Source organism: Molothrus ater, chromosome 2 (genome assembly GCF_012460135.2).
Source record: "Molothrus ater isolate BHLD 08-10-18 breed brown headed cowbird chromosome 2, BPBGC_Mater_1.1, whole genome shotgun sequence".
Lineage (NCBI taxonomy): Eukaryota > Metazoa > Chordata > Aves > Passeriformes > Icteridae > Molothrus > Molothrus ater.
In genome coordinates, this window is record NC_050479.2 from 111,834,864 (window position 1) to 111,854,167 (window position 19,304).

Here is a 19,304-nt window from a genome sequence, read left to right on the forward strand (position 1 = left end):
TTGTTTGCTAAGGGAATCGACAGTGGGGTGTTCCTGCATGACTCACAACTGGAGCCCCCAGTACAGATAAACAACACTCACACTTTCATCAAACAACACTCAGACTTTCATCTGGTTCTGTCCTGGGCCAGCCTGGCCCATGAGCTTTCCTGGGGGATCAGGAGGTGGGAACTAGAGATTTCCTTTTTGAAAAGACATTGGAGAACACACAGTGTGGCTCAGTCGTAGCTCTTCTAAGAACAAAAATCAGCTATTTTACAACCACAGAACAGAATCATTTGGGTCTGAAGGGACCTTTAAAGATCATCCACAAGCAGGAACATTTTTCAGCAGACCAGGTTTCTTAAAACCCCACCCAACGTGGACTTGGACACTTGAGGGATGGGGCATCTACAACTTCTCTGGGCAATCTCTTCCAATGCCTCACCATCCTCATAAAGAATTTCTTCCTTTTATTTAAACTAAGCTACCTTCTTAGTTTAAATTCATTGCCCTTTGTTCCATCATTGTCTCTCTCCCTCTTTGTTATAAAATCCCCTTCAAGTACAGAAAGGCTGCAATAAGGTCTCCCTAGAACCTTCTCCAGGATGAACAGACCTGACTCTGTCAGCCTTGCTCCGTAGAAGTGTTCCAGCCTTCTGATCAGCTTTTAGCCCTCCTGTGGACCCTCTCCAAGAGGTCTGTGTTTTGTGCTAGGGGCTCCAGAGCTGAGTGTTGTACTCAGGTGGGGTTTCACAGGAGCAGAGTGGGACAAACCCCTCTTCTGACCTGCAGGTCACACTTCTGATGCATATGGTTGGCATTATGGGCTGGGTCACATCCAGTTGTTCATCCACCAATACTCTCAAATCCCTCTCCTCCAGGCTGCTCTGGATCCATTCATCCCCAGCCCGTACTGATATTGAGAACTGCCCCAACCCAGATGTAGGATCTTGCACTTGGCCCTGTTGAATTTAGTGAGGCTCACATGGGCCCACTTCTCCCCTGTATGGTATTCCTGCCCCTACTGAATCTAGGGCACCACTCAGCCTGGTGTCCTCTGAGGAATTCCTGAGTGTGACTCAGTCTCACTGTCTGTGTCGTTATTAAAGACACTGAGCAGTACTGGTCCCAGTGCAGGATCCTGAGGGACACCACTTGTTCACAATCCCTGTTGGGATGCTGAGCCTTTGACTGTATTTGGATCCCATCCAGCCACTTCTTTATCCATCAAATAGTCCATCAATCAAATCCACCTCTCTCCAAATGAGAGGTAAGAATGTTGTGTGGGACCATGCCAAAGTCAATGCAGAAGTCCAGGTAGCTGACAGGTAGCTTACTTCCCTTAGGTTGGAGTGGGTTCAGCCTGCACTGCATTTCCCAAGGATATCAGAGGTCATACCTGCATTTCAGTTTGTGCCTGGTGGGACCCCCCTTGCCTGGAGGCTCTCTGCAGGCAGAGGTCCAGCCTCACTGCCTCTGGACTCTTTCCTGCAACTGAGAAATGATCCAGCCCACAGCAGGGAAGGAGTTAAGTGCTTGACCAGCTGCTGTCTGTGAGGCACTGAATTCCTTCCCTGTGCAATCCAGCAGCCAGTGTCACGACAGCTATATTTAGAAAGCTGATAAAGGTTTGGTGCCAACAGTTGTCCTGCCCCTCGATGAAGAAGCAGTAGAGAGAGTGAGAGGGGGGCAGCTGGTTGCTTTCCCCCCCAGTACTGCTCCTTGCTGTCTTCCGTGGACTCCTTTGCCGTGCTGCCAGCAGGGACCCCCAGTGGAGCCATCAGGCACAGGGGTAAGTTCCCTTTCCTTGCTCACCCTGCTCGCTGCCCCGTGAGTGACCACGCGGCCGCCATCCTCCAGCCGAGCCCGGCTGCCGGGCCCGTGGGGGCTGCCGCTGCCTCTTGTGGCACTGAGGCAAGGGTCCCTCTGCCTGGGCCAGGACAAGTGTTGGCTGCTGTGTTTCCATGTTCCTGACTGAGCTGTGGTGGCCTCAGTCTCCCACACCCAGGGTGAGAACAGCAGCCTCCACACAAAGGATTACAAGGACAAAGTCCCAAGCCTTCAAGCTCCATTGGCCTTAAGCTTTAGGAGCATTTCATTTTGGGGACACGAGGTCTCATGTTTCTTGCCCCTGACCCTCCTTCTAGGCCGGCTCTGGCTGAGTACAGCTCCTTCCAGCCACCTCGTGCGGTCGGTCAGGCGAGTATAGAGTTTCTGCCCTGCCACCCCTTCCTTCCTGGCCTTCCAGCACCCTTACTCACAGCAGAAGAGCATTGGCGCTCGCTGGGCAGCAGCCAGGGAGCTGCATGAGGCCCTGGGAATGGCAGGTGCCCTGTGAGAGGAGCCAGCGCAGCCCTTATGGAAAGGGCTCCTCACAGGAGCAGAGTGGGAACCCTTCTGCTGTACCCCCCTGCCACTTGTGCCCCAGAGGCAGGGACCGGCCTCCTGCAGCCCTGTGTAATGGCTCTCCCTGCTGCCCTGCTCCTTGTAGCGGATCCCCAGCAGCCGCCATGGCCAGCGGCAGAGAATCGGACAGCGAGGAGCCGGCGGTGCCCCAGGAAGAGGAGGAGGAGGAGGGCCCAGACGTGAAGGCCGTGCAGGCCCATTACCTGCGCAGCCCCTCGCCCAGCCGGTGAGTGCACAGGCACTGCCAGGGCTCCTGGCAGCACGTGGGAGCTGCTGCCCTTCCCTGCTTCCCTTCCTCCCTCCCCTCCACCCTGGCACCTGGGCCAAGCTGAGCCCGGGGATTCCCTGCCCTCCCTGAGGTGGGGTCAGTGTGCCACTCACACAGAGCCTGCAGAGACAGGACTCCTGCACTAATTAATCCACCCTGCTGGGAGAGTGCAGCAGGGATAAACTGCAGGAAGGATTACTATGGGCTGCTGGTGTCCCTCTTCCCTGTCTCACCCTCTCATACCCCTCTGCTGAAACTTCTGATCCTATTTCAACTCTTCACAAATTCAGCTTCATCTTTATGTCCATTTATAAGGACTTGTGGATTTATTGAATGTTGATATTAGGCTTTGCCAGTCACAGAAAGACCAAAGGTCTTGGGATTTGGGTTTGATTCAGAACCAACTTGAGCTACAGGCTTCAGGCACTGAACAGGAGACTGTCACTGCACAAGCAGAAATTGAGTTACCTCAAGCAAAACAAGCATGATTAGATGTGTTTTCTCCTAACACAAGGAAAAATACACCCCTCTGTTCTCTTTTCCTAAAGCAAAATGCTCTGCAGGGCTTTCTATAACCTTTGAGATACTTTAGCTGAAAGCAGGGAGCAGGAATAGAGTTTAAAAAGAACCTTCCCCAGTGTCCCTTGTAGGAGGTTATGAAATGTTTCCTGCTAACTGTGGGACTAGCTGCAGAATAATTGAGTACTTATTTCATTTAACCACATGTATTTCAAAATTGTTTAGGAAGATCACTGAGCTCACATAAAGTAAAATTATGTATTGTAAAATTATGTATTGAGCTCTCTCCTACTGCTCATCAGTCACTCAAAATGAACAGAAACATCTCTCCAGTTTATTCCCTTCCCTTCCCTTCCCTTCCCTTCCCTTCCCTTCCCTTCCCTTCCCTTCCCTTCCCTTCCCTTCCCTTCCCTTCCCTTCCCTTCCCTTCCCTTCCCTTCCCTTCCCTTCCCTTCCCTTCCCTTCCCTTCCCTTCCCTTCCCTTCCCTTCCCTTCCCTTCCCTTCCCTTCCCTTCCCTTCCCTTCCCTTCCCTTCCCTTCCCTTCCCTTCCCTTCCCGTTTTTCTTGCTGTCAGTGGCAAAACACAGTGATGAAAATGGCAAGATCCTTCCCAGGCAGAAGGGGGTGCTTGAAAGACCCAGGCTTGGGCAGATCTGTGTTTCACAGAAGCTCAGGGCAGCTATAGGTAAAACATGTTGAGCCTGTGGTGGCAGATTATTGCCAACTGCTGCCTTTTTATTGAGCTTGGAGGCAGCCTTTACAGCAGAAGGAATCGAAGGCAGGGCATAGTTGCAAATTTGTGTCAGCTCATGTAAATGAGACTGAGACTCCCCTTGCTCATCTCGTAAACTCCTTTGAAGAACTAGAAAAGGATTACTTGCAGTCACAGTTGACAAGTGCTGGAACTCAGCTAAATGGCCTGGATGAGCCTGTTAAGTGGTGTCCGATGGCTGTGCCCTCTGTTTTGATTCTGGAGCCTGAAAGCAGTTCAGCTCTCCAGACACTGCTGCACCCTGACTGCATATTAATCACCCTCCCTCTCCTGCCTTAATTAAACAAAAACAAGCAGTGTATTGCAAGTCTGCAAGCCTTGCAGTGCCAGAGAGCTTCTGTGATGGCAGCAAACTTGTCCTAGTGATTTGTATCATCTATTTGGAAGGCAGTGTAGAGGGCGTAGATCAGGGAAAAAGCCCTGTAAAATATTTTGTTAAGATGGTCTAACTGAGAGACTGAATCTTCTTGGACTGTATAGGTGGATCCAGAGGGAAATATATTTGTTTTTAAGGTTGTGTCCTTTTTTGATTAACAAAAACTTATTATCCTGTGTCAAATAACACTTCAAAGGTGTTTGTGGATGTTGTAGTGTTTCTGACCCACAGTTACACAACGAGTGAGTGGAGAGACTGATCACAGGTTCATGCTCTGAAGTGCCCAAGGTACAAAGTACTGAGGGAGAGATTCATGGGCTTCAATCTCAGTGCTTGCACTGCAGCTTGTGGTAACTCAAAGGATGCTTGCAGGCAATTAACTGGCAAAAAGAAAACCCAACTGTTTTCTAGTGCAATCTGTTTTGAATTACTCAATAAATTCTAGTTAGAGCCATGTTTATGTCTGTCTGTCTAAGTGGGAGTTACTTGTGAGACTATTTTTTGTGATCCATCCCCTCCCAGTCTCAAACCAGACACTGATCTTCTCTGCCCATAAACTCCTCCACCAGGCAATCTGATCACACTCACTGCAGCTTCTCCCCATGGGACCTGTCTACATCCTGCAAACACTGGATGCCAAGACATCTTTTAAGCCTGTAGTGCCATGCTAGAGATCAGGGTGGGAATGAGATGTGGGAGAAGAGCTGGGACTTCCTTTCTACAATCAAAGAATCCTCCCTGCTCCAGTTCCCTGCTGTTCCCCTCTGGAATGGGTGAAGAGGGCTGAAGTCCTGGGGATGGGATCTCAGTGGAGGGCATTTGCCTAACAGGCAGTGTGGTTGGTTGGCAGGTATTCCATGATATCAGACACTGACACAGAGAGCATCTTCATGGATCCAATCCATCTGTCATCTGCTGTGGCTGCCAAACAAATCATCAGTGAAGGTAAGAGACTATGTAAGTTACAGAGACCTGCAGTTGCACTTGTTTTGCCTTTCTCATCTACAGATCCTAAATGATAAAAAAGCTCTTATGAGAAAACTCCATCTGAAGTAGAGAAAGAAAGAACAACTTACAGAAAGGTTTGGTGACTTCCTTTGAAGCTGTGCAATGAATCTGTGGCAGAATTGTGTACTGCAGGATTAAAAGTTTGAGTGCTGGTTGCTTGCTGCAACAAACTAAATCAGACTAGAATGGAATAGAACAGAACAAAATGGAGTATTTCAGATTAAAGGACATTAAACATGATCATCTAAGTCCAACTATCAGGGCTGACCAAAAGTTAAATCATATTATTAAGGCACAGTCCAGCATCTCTTAAACACTGTCAAGGATAGGGCATTAACCACCTCCCTAGGAAGCCTGTTCCAGTGTTTGACCACCCTCTTAGAGAAAAAGTGCTTCTCTATGTCGAGTCCGAATCTCCCCAGCTCAGCTTTGAACCATTCCCACATGTCTGACCACTGGATACCAGGGAGAAGAGCCCAGCAGCTCCCTCTCCACTTCCCCTCTTCTGGGCCTGGAACCAAGGGTGCCCTTAGCTCCCAGGCCTTTGGCCAGTGTGGGGCTGAGTGCAATGTGCCCTTCTCATTGCTGATTACCCTGAGGCAGCTGCTAGTGAACACATACCTGCCTGCATTGCAGACAGAACAGGGTGATATTTCTGGGGAAGAAAAGCCACAAGGCTTGTCCCAGGCACAAGTAAGGATAGCTCATACATTTGCATTGGTTTTGTGTGCTCTTAGTTACAATGTCAGTTTATTCCAGAGCTGAAGACAAAGGACGTCAGGGTGGACTCGGTGTGTCCCAGGATGTTGGAGTCTGCGCAGCAGCTGATGGTGGAAGACCTGTACAACCGAGTTAAGGAGAAGATTGATGACACCAGCTTGTTTAACACGCCGTGTGTGATGGACTTGCAGAGGGCACTTGTGAAGGACAGGCTGGAGACCCCCAGGGACGCTGTGGATGAAGTCTGGCCTAATGTCTTCATAGCAGAAAAGTGAGTGTCGGCTTCTGTCATCAAGCTGCACGAGATTCCCAGTAAAGGGTCAACTGGAACCATTGAAGGCATAACATGTATTACATGCATCTAATACCTTTCATCCCTAGAGAGCCCTAAAGTGTTTTTCAGACTGTGCTCACAGAAATCTCTATGCACTGGAAAGTAAATACTTCTGGAATAGAATCACCAGCTTTCCTATTCTGTTTAGATGCTTCAACAGTTTAAGAGAGGAAAAGACAAATAAGCCCAAATTCCACTGTTCTGATTGGAATTTGGCCCTAAAATTGGAACTAAAGTCTTTGGTATGTAAATGGGAGTTTAAAAGGTAATGCCAAAGCAAATGTCAAGTAAACCTGATTAGGTCTCCTGTACCATTGTTCTGCTATATGAGATACCTGTGTAAGTGACCAGACAGAATTAGAAGGGGATATAGAGTAAAGCATCAATTGTGGAGTGGTAAAAATTGATAAATAAGTACATGGTCTGATCCTAGGATGGCAGTATGAGTTTCAAACCAAGCTGGAGTGGAACCAGAGCATATGGCTGTTTGAATGCAGGATTCTTGTTTTATTTTCACAGTGAGTATTGGAAAGAGATACCTGTAGAATTCTCAAAGGACATTAAGGTCTGAGTGGTGCCTCATGCTGAATGAGTTACATGGACTGGGAGTGATGTAGACCTTATAGCATGCAGCTGTTTTCCCACCTAAAATAGGCAGCACTGATATCTAACATTTTTTTTCCTTTTCTGCAGAAGCGTTGCAGTGAACAAAAGCCGTTTGAAGAGACTGGGGATCACCCATGTCCTGAATGCAGCTCATGGCACAGGTGTCTACACAGGAGCAAGTTTCTACAATGGTCTCAATATCCAGTACCTGGGCATTGAAGTGGATGATTTTCCAGATACGGATATCTCCAAATACTTCCGCCCAGCTGCAGAGTTCCTTGACGAAGCCCTGCTGACTTACAGAGGTAAGAGGAGATTGAAGTGGTTCCAGGTTTCTTGGGAATTAACAGGGAGAAACCTTACTCTGATAACAGCTGATATGCCACATTTGTAATGGGGTAGAAGGCAGAGCCTTTGCCCTCTGCATGACAGTGAACACCTCCTTCCCATTCCTGCCCAGTCTCATTCAAAACAGGAGGGAGCACACTGGAAAGGGGAAGCCAGGCCCAGCAGCCCCATGGCTTCAGGTTCAAAGTGGCTGCAAGTCAGCTCCTGCAGCTGATTTGAAAAAAACTGACTATAGCAAAGAGTAGAATCCTGCTCTAATACATTTTTTAAAAATATTGATAGTCTATAATACTATATAAATAGAGAGATAGGTATATTCCTGTACGCTGCACATTCCAGTTTCTCCATGATGCCATAAACCAGGCTGATTTTCTAGAACAATCCAAGTGGCTGAGTTGAACCTCTGGGTGTCTATACCCAGACGGCTGTCAGATTTGCTGGACTTCAATTCCATGGCAACTGTTATTCTGTGGACCTCCAGTGCACACTGGTCATTTTGTTGCAAATTCAGTGGACAGTTAGAAATATCTTTTTGCAGTTCAGTTTTGAAAGAAGCACCAGAGTCTGTGACCTCACTGATACTCTTCATATAAATTGTCAATTAATCTCATTTCTGTAGAGAAGCAACAGATGACCTCCAAACAGCAGTTACAGTAAGAAAAGTGTAAAGTTTTGTCAGTATGCAAGGAACATTGAGCCAGTTTTAGTAGCTCAACAACACGAGGAGGATGCACCAAGGCATACGAGCCTTGGAAGAAATAAAAGGAAGGAGATCTCCCCCTCTTTCTGAGCTGTTAGATTGGCTCAGCTGGCTGGTAAAACACTTGGAAGGCAACCAAGACTTTTGATGCTAAGTTATTAAAGAGATTTCAGGATTGGAGGAAGAGGTTCATTAGGTAAACCTCTTGTAGTTGATGCTTAAATTGGCTTCATTAAGTTTCAGTGCAAACAGATTGATTAAACAGGAGTTTATCACACATTTAGAAGCAGTAATTTCAGTTGTTTGCAAGCTAGCAAAGACTCATTTACACTCTCTCTGTATTTACAAGCTTTTCTTTAGCTGTAATTTGCCATACAAGTAACTTAAACCCCAAACAATTTGTCTGTGCCAAAACTTGGTTTTCTGCAAGAGGTAGTAAATGCTATAAAATAAAGCAGATCCTCAGTTTTGATTCTTATTCTTGCTCGTACAGTTACTGGTGCAGGACAGCGGGTCCCACTAGTTTGAAGCATCTAGATCAGTTTGTCAGGGTCAAAATCAGCTCTTTTCTGATAGTTGCTTGGTTCTGTTCTTGTAAGATGTAACAGGACTTTGGCCTCCAGCCAGTGTTCAATGTAATTGTTTGAGGGTACCTTGCAAAACCGATCTAGATTCTAGCAAAAACATTATTAAATTAATATAAAATTGTTGTTTAAGTCCTATAATGTCCCTTATAGAAAAAATAAGTTACTTGCTTATCTTCCCAATACCTTCCTGGAGGCTAATGCTAATATCTCACTTTTTACATATTGAGAAAAAAGCATGGAAAGCTTAAATGTCTGACCAAGCAACTCAAGAATATCTCACTTGCCTTTCTAATACCTATTATAAGCTTTTTGACTTTTTGAGTAAGTGAAGAGTGTAGGCGAAAATACAAATACTATTTGGATTGTTTGGAAATGTGCCTGCCCACAGTTTTTGAGACTAATGTGCTTTTTATTGGTATGTATCCAGATTTTTATTAAGGTAAAGCTGAATATTTTGTGTTGGTTTCAGTCTCTGAAACATATAATCAGTGTAGTTTTTAACACTATGCAGAGAATGCTTTTGTGCTACATACCAGAGCATCCTGTCTGCTATTGGAAATAGCTGATGCCTTTCATATTCACTGTCTGTAGGCAGAATCCTTGTCAGCAGTGAGATGGGGATCAGCCGCTCAGCTGTGCTGGTGGCTGCCTACCTGATGATCTACCACCACATGACTGTTCTGGAGGCTCTGATGACCCTGAGGAAGAAACGTGCCATCTACCCCAACGACGGCTTCCTGAAGCAGCTGCGGGAGCTCAATGAGCAGCTCTTGGAGGAGCGAGAGCTGGAGCGTTCTGGAGATGAGGACGTGACTCCAAACCAAAGTCCTCTTCCCTGTGCAGGGACTTCTTCACGGCTGTCTGGAGCTGGGGACTCAGGGAGCATCAAGGGAGCCAAAGCCCACTCCATCACCGTAGAAGAAGAGGACACCAGCAGCATTCTGGGTAGTTTTATGAGCTCTTCATCAGTGGAAAAAACCAGCTGGGTTTCCAAACACTCCACCCTGATCACTGAGGAGGAAGAGGAACAATTGTATGAGGAATGGAGGAAGAAACAAGGCCTATCTGTAAAGGAAGCAGGAGTTCACTATGAAAGAAGAACATCTCCAAAGCATCTGGATCAGGAAGAGGAACAATCTGATGAGGATGTGGAACGGAGGATCCATGACTGGCAGCGCAGAAATGAGAAATACCAGATGGCGGGTACAGCCAGGGAGGAGGATGGTGAATGCAGCATGGGAGGAAGACCTTACCCATCAGGTGAATTCAGTGATGTTGAGAGCGTGAGCAGTTTTGAGATCCGAACCCTAAAAAAGCAGCTGGAAGCCAGTAGCTTTAGCAGGATGAGGAGGAGCCGCACAGACTCTATGTCTTCTGAGAGCACCTGGGACATGTGGAATCAGAGGCTTCTGGAGATTGAGAAAGAAGCTGCTCAGAGGTATCATTCTAGGAATAAAACCTGTGGGGAAAGACAATCCCCAGAAACAGGAAGAAAGGAGAGGGATGTGGATGAGGAGAGTGTGTTTTCAGACTCCTCCTGTAGCTCCTTCTACAATTTCTGCCAAAAGAACAAGGACAAGTTGACTCCTCTAGAAAGGTGGAAGGTCAAGAGGATCCAGTTTGGCTTTCACAAGAAGGATTTAGAACCATCATCTGCACCATCTCCAGCAGAGGATGGCAGCCAGGCAGGTCAGGAGGAAACAGAAGCGAAGAGTTTGTCAGATATTGATCTGACTGCTTACCAGGCTTGGAAGATGAAGCGGCAGAAGAAGGTAGGCAGTGAAAGCAGCAAGGAGGAATTTGTGGAATTTGCCAAAACTGAGGATTCTGCTTCAGCTAAAAAGAGGCAGAGGCGTGTAGAGCTCCTTGAGCGTTCAAAGAAAATTTTAGAAGAAAGCCAGTCCATGTGCAGCTGGGAGACAGAGAGTACAATGAGTGGGAGTATTCCCCTGTCAGCTTTCTGGTCTTCAGCACCTTCTGCAAGTGGTGCTGACGATGCAGCTTCTGCCCTGAGCATGCAGACAAATCATTCATCTTTGTCACAGGCCAGGAGTTGTACTGGAGCAACGCAGCTGCCAAATATACCCCTTCCCAATCTCCCAGTTGGCCCAGGTGACACAATATCCATGGCAAGCATTCAGAACTGGATCGCTAACGTGGTCAGTGAAACCATTGCTCAAAAGCAGAATGAGATCCTGATGCTGTCCCGTCCATCGTCCGCCATGGCCTCCCTGTCAGGAGACCTTGGCAGGCGTGCAGATGATGACAAAGTTTCTCTTCTCAGTGCTCAGAGTGGCTCATCCCTCGCTGCCTCTCAGCTCCACCAGCAGGACCTGCGCAGGGCGGAGTCTCAGTCTGTGCTGTCCTGCAACACCTCTGTGAGTGCAAGGACAGAAGGACTACTTCAAACATGAAGCTGACCCAGACAAGCAAACCACTGTACAGCCTCTTTGCTGATGATGTTGACCTAAAGAAGCTCAGGAGGAAGGAGAAGGAGATGCAAATGGAAATGAGAGAAAAAATGTCAGACTATCAAATTGAAAAGGTGATCAGAGACAATAAACGCAGCACTTTATTTAAAAAAAAGGTGACCAAAGCAGAGGAAGATGAAACAGAAGATGACAGAGAGAGTACAACAAACAGCCACAGGCGACCCTTGCAAGCAGATTTTGACAGAACTGATGCAGTCTTCGATCTGTCCAGTCAACCTGCAACCTCAGGTGTACCAAAGTCAGAGGTAGATACTGATATTACCGAGTGGCTCAATGGCCTGAAAGCAGAAAGAGAACCACCGTCATATTATGATCAGACTGAGAAAGCTAGAGAGAAATATAGATCATCCAAAGTTAGACAGATGGATTCTGAGACATCCAGTTACAGATTCTGCAGGTCCCAAAGAAAAGAGCTAGATAGCTGTTCTTCCTACGAGTCAACAGGAGATTCACTGAGAACCATGTCAAGATTTTCCTCTGCTTCTGCAAAAGAGGACAAAAAGATGTACAAGTTCACAAGGTCAAGGGTCAGTGAGACAAGTTCCAGAGGAAGCAGCCCAGATCTGCATGTTTTCAGCCAGTCACCTGAACCACCATTTGACTCTGAATCCCCTGAACCATCTACACAGAGCCGAGTTAGAGCTCATCATGTGGAGGCATGTGAAGAGGAGGCCAGGTCAGACATGTCAGAGTGTGGAGCAAAGAGAAAGTTCACACAAAGCTTTTCAAAGTCTGAAGAGGATGGAAAGAAGGAGGCAAAAGTGGAGCAAAGTGAAGAAAGGTTTGCATCTAGGCAGGTCTCTCAGTACAGGCGAAGCACACGTAAAGAAGAGGAAGAAGAGATGGATGATGATGCCATTATTGCTGCTTGGAGAAGCCGACTAGAAGCAACTACAGCAAAGCTCCAGCGGAGAAGGGAAGAGTGACCAAGATCAGACTACAGGAACACAAGCAGAGCCACAGAGTCCCTGAATCACTCACTCATCATTATATTTTTGATAATCCTTTGTGGTTTGTAGGGCATTTCCTGCAGATAGTTCTCTTCTTAATCAAAAGCGATGAAGGGAAGAGGTCAAGTTCTGCAAGTATTTGTGGTTTGTCAGAAAGAAGATGCTGGTATTAAATGATCAATGTAGGTAGGAACACAATGTTAGGAGCCATTAGGAGCCAGACGATGTTTCAGCAGCAAAAGCAGGTAACGGTGACACCTCAAGTCAAAAGACCAATCACATCCCATTTTGGTTATTTCAATTTCCTAGTGTCGTTAAAGACTGGACATGTTTTTTCTAGGATCTTTTTGATCATAAATGGAAGAAGCCAACAGCCTTTTCTAGGAACTTAAAGAATGTTTTTCTCTTAATCAGTTTTACTTTATACGACTGAGAAGATATTACCAGGTAGGCTCCATTTTCTGCACCAGCCTTACGAATGTCTAGAGAAGTAAGACAGTTCAGGGGAATACATGTTCTGTTTTACTTTACTAAGTAGCAGAAGCAAAGAATACTCGAAAAAAGAAAATGCTTCCTGTTTAGAAGTTAAGTGCAGTAATGAATGTATTCATTGTTTTCCATTAGATAGGGTCATCTCTGCTCCAGTATGGTTGGTTCCTCCTAATAGCTTCAAGTCAACAAAGGAAAAACACAGTAATATGAGCAGCCATCCAAAAATCATTTTTTGATGTAGTTAAAGAGATAGAGTTAGGATTAGTGTTAGTGTAGGCTGGGTTTCTGAGTATTGACTTCAGTTTGATTTATGTATGCAGCTCAGCTAAATTGGTGCTTTTGTGTTTATAGTCAGATTAATTTTCAACATGATTGCCTTGAAAGAAAAGAGCAATACACAAACTGACCTCATATTAAAATTGTTTCATTAGACCATAGGTGTAACGTACCGTGCACCTAAGGAGAAACTGTGTGTCTTTGAAGGTGGCACCTGGAAGCTTGTTTTTAGGGGGTAGGTTCAAATGGCATCTTACAGTTAAAGTGTTCTTTGTATCCTGAGCTACACAGGAAGAAGCCCAGCCTCCATGGTAACTGAGTACTCCAGGTTAAGAGCCTCGGGTCTTTCCATGCCCTGCAGAGCCTTGTGAGCTTGCCACAGCATCACTTGTGTGTCTTTCCACACCACAGCACCCAATCCTCACCAGTCAACATCCTCCACCTCTCTCTTATAAGCACATAGGCCAGTTTCTACTGACTTTGGCTCAGGAATTATCAGTTCCCCCTTCTGTACAGACTGTATTTTGAACCAACAAAGCCCTCTGGCAGAGCTGAATCTAAAACAACAATGGAGGGATGATGCAGTAGCACTCTCTCACAGGAAGTTTGTCTTTTTCTTGTAATCTCTTCTCTCTCCCACTGTGATGCTTAGAGCTCACCATTACCATTATGCTAGTACCTCTCCCTATTTTAATTGTATAATACAGACAGCAAGCTCCACAGGGCAAGGGCCTGCTCTTTGTCCCTGTCTGTATGGCGCTACACACATCAGCAATGCTATCTAAATAATGGTTACTGATAACAAAATGCAGCTGGCAATTTTCCTAAACTTAGAATCATTTCTCTCAACTATAACTCACTGATCAGACATTATCCCTGCTTCTCTGAAGATAAAGATGATTCTTTCTGACATCCAGGACTGGGGTAAATGATAGCTACTTATTGTCAGGTGAATGGAGTCTCACAATCAGGTGATTAACCAGTAACAAAGGTAGAAAAAATAAGAGAAATCACTTAGTTGTGTGGGTTGTTTTGGGGTTTTGGTTTTTTTTTTTTTTAGTAAACTCAGATTACATTTCTGAAATACATAAGGAACATGGTTGTGCTAATGTTTCAGGCATGCAGAGATGCTCTGTGGTTTATAATGCTCTTCTACTATAAAATAATATATTATACAATGCATCCCTTGTTTCTGTATATTTCTGTGAGTTGTTATTTTTAAAGTAGTGAAATTCCAGGCCTTGAGCCACATTCTGAGAATTTATATTGAATTTCTGCAGTGCATGTTAGGATAGGCATTTTCCTCTTTCCTTCATCCCTGGTAAAGTTGCTCACCAGAAAACAGCTCTGCATAGATATATTTGGAGCTTGCTTTAATTTCATCCTAGAAAAGGTCTTAAGTCTTGATGGATCAAAGTGGAAGTGTGCAATACCTTCTGGCACTGAATTTACTTTTTTATCAAAAGCTGATTCCCTCTGAAAAATCCCTCTCCTGCTTCCTGTGCCTGGATGTTCCCAGCAGACAAGCCTGTCCTCTGCAGTACTGCAGGGGGCATCTCGCGCTGTAAAAGACGAGCAGTAGATGATGTAGTAATTGGTTTCATTTTGCACTGTACAGCACAGCCTTTGTTTGGGCAGCATTTTGATTTAAACACTAATCTAGGTCTGCTGCACAAATAAATTATTCAAGACCAAGGGGCAGAATATGGTTCTGTAACAAGTCTGAGCCAGACCATCCTGATAGCGAGTTTTGACCCTTGTGAGAAAGGGTTAAGTGGGTTCTGCTGACTCATTGAGGTAGGTGGCTTATTAGTTCACTTGTGTAAAAGGGAGATAAAAATGGTTTGCTGGGGAGAGACCATCTAAGATGCTGGCTGAGCAGCCATGAGGGAGAAGCCTTAGAAATGGCTGAACTTTATTTTCTTATTGCTTATATCCTTGTTAATAAAGCCAAACCCCCAAAGCAATAAGGGGGTGGGGATCATTTTGGACTCCATGCAGTATATGGCCAGTGCTTGAAAGCAAGATGGGAAAGGCTCCAGCTCACAGGTATAAATTACATGAAACAGTGACATAAAGACCTTGCATGGTGAAAATATTAAAGCATTCAGTCATAAGACCAATAACCAGGAGAGACAGAAATGGAGGGGTTGAAGGCAGGCTAGAAAGTCAGCTTTTAAGATGAGAATTTAGAAGGAGATAAGGAATTGCTGAAAGGGGAGAGGTCTGCACAGATTGTTTCAGGTGACCAGAGCTGCAGAGTGAATGGTTTTTCAGCAATGACACCAGTCTGACAGTAGATTAAAAGAGTAAATAAGTACCCAAATTTATCTAGGAAGGATTTTTCAGCAAAGATGTGCTGGGACTGATATTTTTTTTCCTCTCAGTTTGCTGCTGTAGGGAGGAGGGGTTTTTTGGCATTGTATAGTGGAAGGTGAAAGTGAAAGGAGCATCCATACGGTCAGTTAAGAATATAAACACAAGAACATAAGAAAGGCTGTATGGGGTCAGACCAAAGGTCCATCTGGCTCAATATCCTGTCTCTGATAGAGAACAACAGCGAATACCTAGGGAAGAATATATACAGTGATAAAAGTGTTATTTCCCCAGCATGATCTTCCAGCTTCTAATCATTTGCAACTCAAGGCCTTCCTAAGCCAGGTGTGATATTTTTGTATTTAATAGCCCTTAATAGGTTTTCCTTCTATGTAAGTGCCTAGTAATTTTTGAGTTATAACCACTATAGCCTTGTACCCACTAGCCTCTGTGACCTCTTGTAGGAAGAAGTCCCACAAGTTACTGCACACAAAATGCTAAGCCATCTTCTTTCTGCCTATTCTGATCTCTGTCCACTAGCCCTCAATGCCAATCTAGTGTCTGTTTAGTATCTATATGTCCCATGAGATTTTACCCCCCTTCAGTCATTCTGTCCCATCCTTAATTCTCTGGTTTTTTACCTGAATTACTTATTCCTCATATAGGGGCTGCCCCATGTCTCTTCACTATCCTGGCCATTCTTCTCTGAACACTTTCTAGTTCTGTTTTGTCATGTTTGAGATGAGGGACCAAATCCTCACGCAGTATCCAGGGTGCAGGTGTGGCAGGGATTTATCCTATGGCATACTGACCTTTTTTTTCTCTTTTCTGTTCCTTCCCTATTGACTGCTAACAGTCTGTATGTTCCTTTGGCTGTTGCTGAGCACCAGAGTGACATTTTCATAGAACTATTTATTTTATACACCAAATCTTGTTGGATGGCAATGGTCAGCTATGAGATCATCACTTTATATGTTAAGTTTTCTTATTTCTAATGTTTTACATTTATTAGCCTTGAATTTCATCTGCCATCTTAGTTCTCAATCCCTCTGTCACATTAAGTCCTTCTGCATTTTTCCACAGCTATCCTCCCATTTCTACCTGCTCTGTTTCCTTAATGTCCTTTGAACAAGGTAGAAACTCAGAGGATGTGGGAAGCAAAGAAGTTAAGCAGGGATAGATGAGAGAGAAACCCATTTGATGTTGATCTGCTTGAAGTAAGAAATAAGGAAGTGATGAAAGTCAGAGAGCTAGGAGATAAATGTTCAAAAAGAGATCTGAAGACAATAGACAAATTGAGAAGGGAACCTACAGTGGTCAGACATAGGAAGATACAAATGCAAGCCAGAGAGGCCAATGCAAAATATTAATTTGTTTAGATGTATCAATGTCTGGGAAAAGGTTAGGAGGCAACATCTGTGGGAAGAAAGGAGATATAAAGAAGTTACACAAGTCTGTGAGAGATGTGAAGGGGACTGGGAGAAATGGAAAGAGTGAGAGACATTAGTGGGACACCGATGATAAAATGACATCAGTGCTGGATTGGGAATTCAGTGTGGTACAAGCAAGTTTGAAGGAAGTGGAAATGTGCCAGAAATATGTTATTCCTACTGTAAGAGCTGCATTTTGCATTGTAATACTGATAGCTCTGGGGCCATGGCCCATTTCCCCCATCTAGGAATTTCAGGACAATGTGATTTATTGCATGCAGCCCTAGCTCAGACTGGATAATTTTAAAAGGAGTTTAGCACCATTTCCTTCCTTTACAGCTCCTTGAGAAATGCTTACACATTAGCTGTGGTGGAGAGCTAGGTGAATTATGAGACAAAAAGTTTTATTTGGGGAGGTTATGTTGCATTGCCTGCCTTTCTTTAAAGGGTGTAGCTGGAATACATTCAATATAGACATTATAATGTAAAAACACAATATCCATGACCTTCCTAAATTTATAGACAATCCACAAAGGTACTGAAAGCATGTGATTAATATAGTCTGGGGCTTGGAAACAGACACTGCATACTCATGTAATCCTGCAAAATCTCTTTGAGAGCTACCTGCCTATTCTCTGGAATTTCACTTGACATGTAGAAAAATGAAAGTGGGTCTGATCTCTGGCTGTTCTAATTGTGAAGAAAACTTCCAGAATGGGAAGTATGTGTAACAAATAAACTGTTCTCTAGAGAGGTGAGAGCAGAGGTCTAAATGGTGTGTGAATTGCCCCAGTCATTTCAGCAAGGTTCTAACTTATTTGCCCAGAAGTAATAATTTAAATGCCAATAATATTTGTAACCCTGTAGTTCATGTCATAAATTGAAAAAGGTTCAAAGTGCGTGTATTTAGCTTGTCTATTGCCAATACCAGCATAATCTGCTTGAATGAGCACCCTGTCATTGTGGTTGGTTTTGTTGTTTTCTGGTTTGTTGGGGTTTTTTTTGGTTGTTTTTTTTTTTTTTTTTTCTTAGGCTGCCTTTTGTTCTTTGGTACATTTCAACATATTCAGGAGCTGATTTCATGTTGTTTCTAGCTATCCTCCTGTTACAACCACTCAGTGGCTTCTGAGCTTGGTGTTTTCATGTGACTGCTGTACCTCTGCCACAGGGTGCACACACAAACAAAAACACACCCAGATATAAACAGAAAACATTATTTGTGACTTATAAAAGCAGGCAACAATATGAATTCAGTTCTTCCCAGGACTATCCAAGTGTGGTGATGTGAAAACTGTCTTAGAGAGCTGGAGAAGGGACATCCTGTTTGTGCTTTGAACCTTCCCCTCTGGATTGCATTTCATTTTTATTTGCATGTATCTTTAAAACAGACAATTTTAATCCTTGCACAAGAGCATAACTGCTTCCACATCTGATTCGTATCTGCAGGTAGACTGGTTTACTTTTAGTTAAGATCTGTGTGCCCAGGAAGACACAAATGTGTGTAATAGAAAACTAGCTTCATTGTTAACTATGAAGAGAACATTGTCTCTACATAATCAATCAATCAATCAATCAATCACTTATTTCTTTCCAGTGCACCCTTCATGCCAACATGCCTGAATGCTTTATGGTCATTAAATTAAATCAAAGAACACACCACAGAATGGACAAGGCCAGATCAATAAATCTTAAAACCTGATTCAAACTTACCAAGGACTCTGCACAAGTAACAATGACAGGAAGGATGACTCCAGTCAGGAGGGCATGTGTGTGGGCATAAAACTGAAACAAGACTTAGGTGATACTAATTAGAGGACAGAAACATTTAAAGGAACTGTAATTTTTATAGCATCACCCAGCTGCCAGCACCATCAACCTGCAGCTTAATGTCTTAAGAGTTTTCAGGTTTACGAGTGATATAGAAAATAACAATGGCGGCAAGAACTTTTTACAGCTCTACACTTCAGGGCACCTCTTGCCTAATTTTAAAAATTTGCCTATTTGTGATGTCTCCATTTGATTATTGCAGGGCACCATATGAAAGAAAGATGCAGTAAACACCAGTTGGCAATTACTACAGTAGGACTGCTCTGTCTTCATGGACCATCCCAGCAATTTGATCTTTGCAATGACTCCATGCTGAACTCAGATCCAGTCAGAAGTCATCCATTAGTTGGGCAGAACATTTGTCCCTCCTTGCTTGAGAGGAGAGCTTTATGAAACTGCAATACCTTTTATGAAACTGCCAATTAATGGGGAGCTTTGTACATTTTGCTCATAGAAATATCCCAGTAGCTGTCACAACCTATGGAGGTTCGTTCCCAAAGCACATAAAATGACCACAGGCCTAACTACGTTCAAAACTAAAAGCAAACCCCAGTTCTTCAACTTAAACTTCCCTCCCTCAATAATGTCGAGGCATGTGCTCCTCAGTCTGTGAATTGGATCAAAAATATTGCCTAGAGGCAAAGGGTCAGAGGAGATTCCACTTATGAAAAACAGGAGGCCCTCAAAAGGGTGCAACCTCAGTTGCTGAACAGACACCACAAATAGGATGGATAAAAGCCCACATGAGACTGGTATGTGAGCAAGCAGAAGCTGACAGTTGCCCCTCAGGAATAGAGTATAAAGCTTTCAGTTCTGCAGGAGATGTGATCTGAAAGTCTGGTTCCTGGAAGCAATCGCACCTGAACTGTTGCATGGTGCTGCAGTTGCATAATTT

The 19,304-nt window shown here is 44.5% G+C and overlaps 1 protein-coding gene across 1 annotated transcript; it reads left to right on the plus strand.

Annotated features, from left to right (window-relative positions):
* Positions 1-1,684: 1,684 nt before the first annotated feature.
* STYXL2 (serine/threonine/tyrosine interacting like 2) lies at positions 1,685-17,585 on the plus strand. Its single transcript, XM_036394381.2, is given in 7 exon segments — positions 1,685-1,774; positions 2,474-2,614; positions 5,174-5,268; positions 6,091-6,322; positions 7,079-7,296; positions 9,218-11,023; positions 11,026-17,585. Coding segments are annotated over 6 exon segments (3,492 nt in total). The 5' UTR covers positions 1,685-1,774; positions 2,474-2,492; the 3' UTR covers positions 12,045-17,585.
* Positions 17,586-19,304: the final 1,719 nt, after the last annotated feature.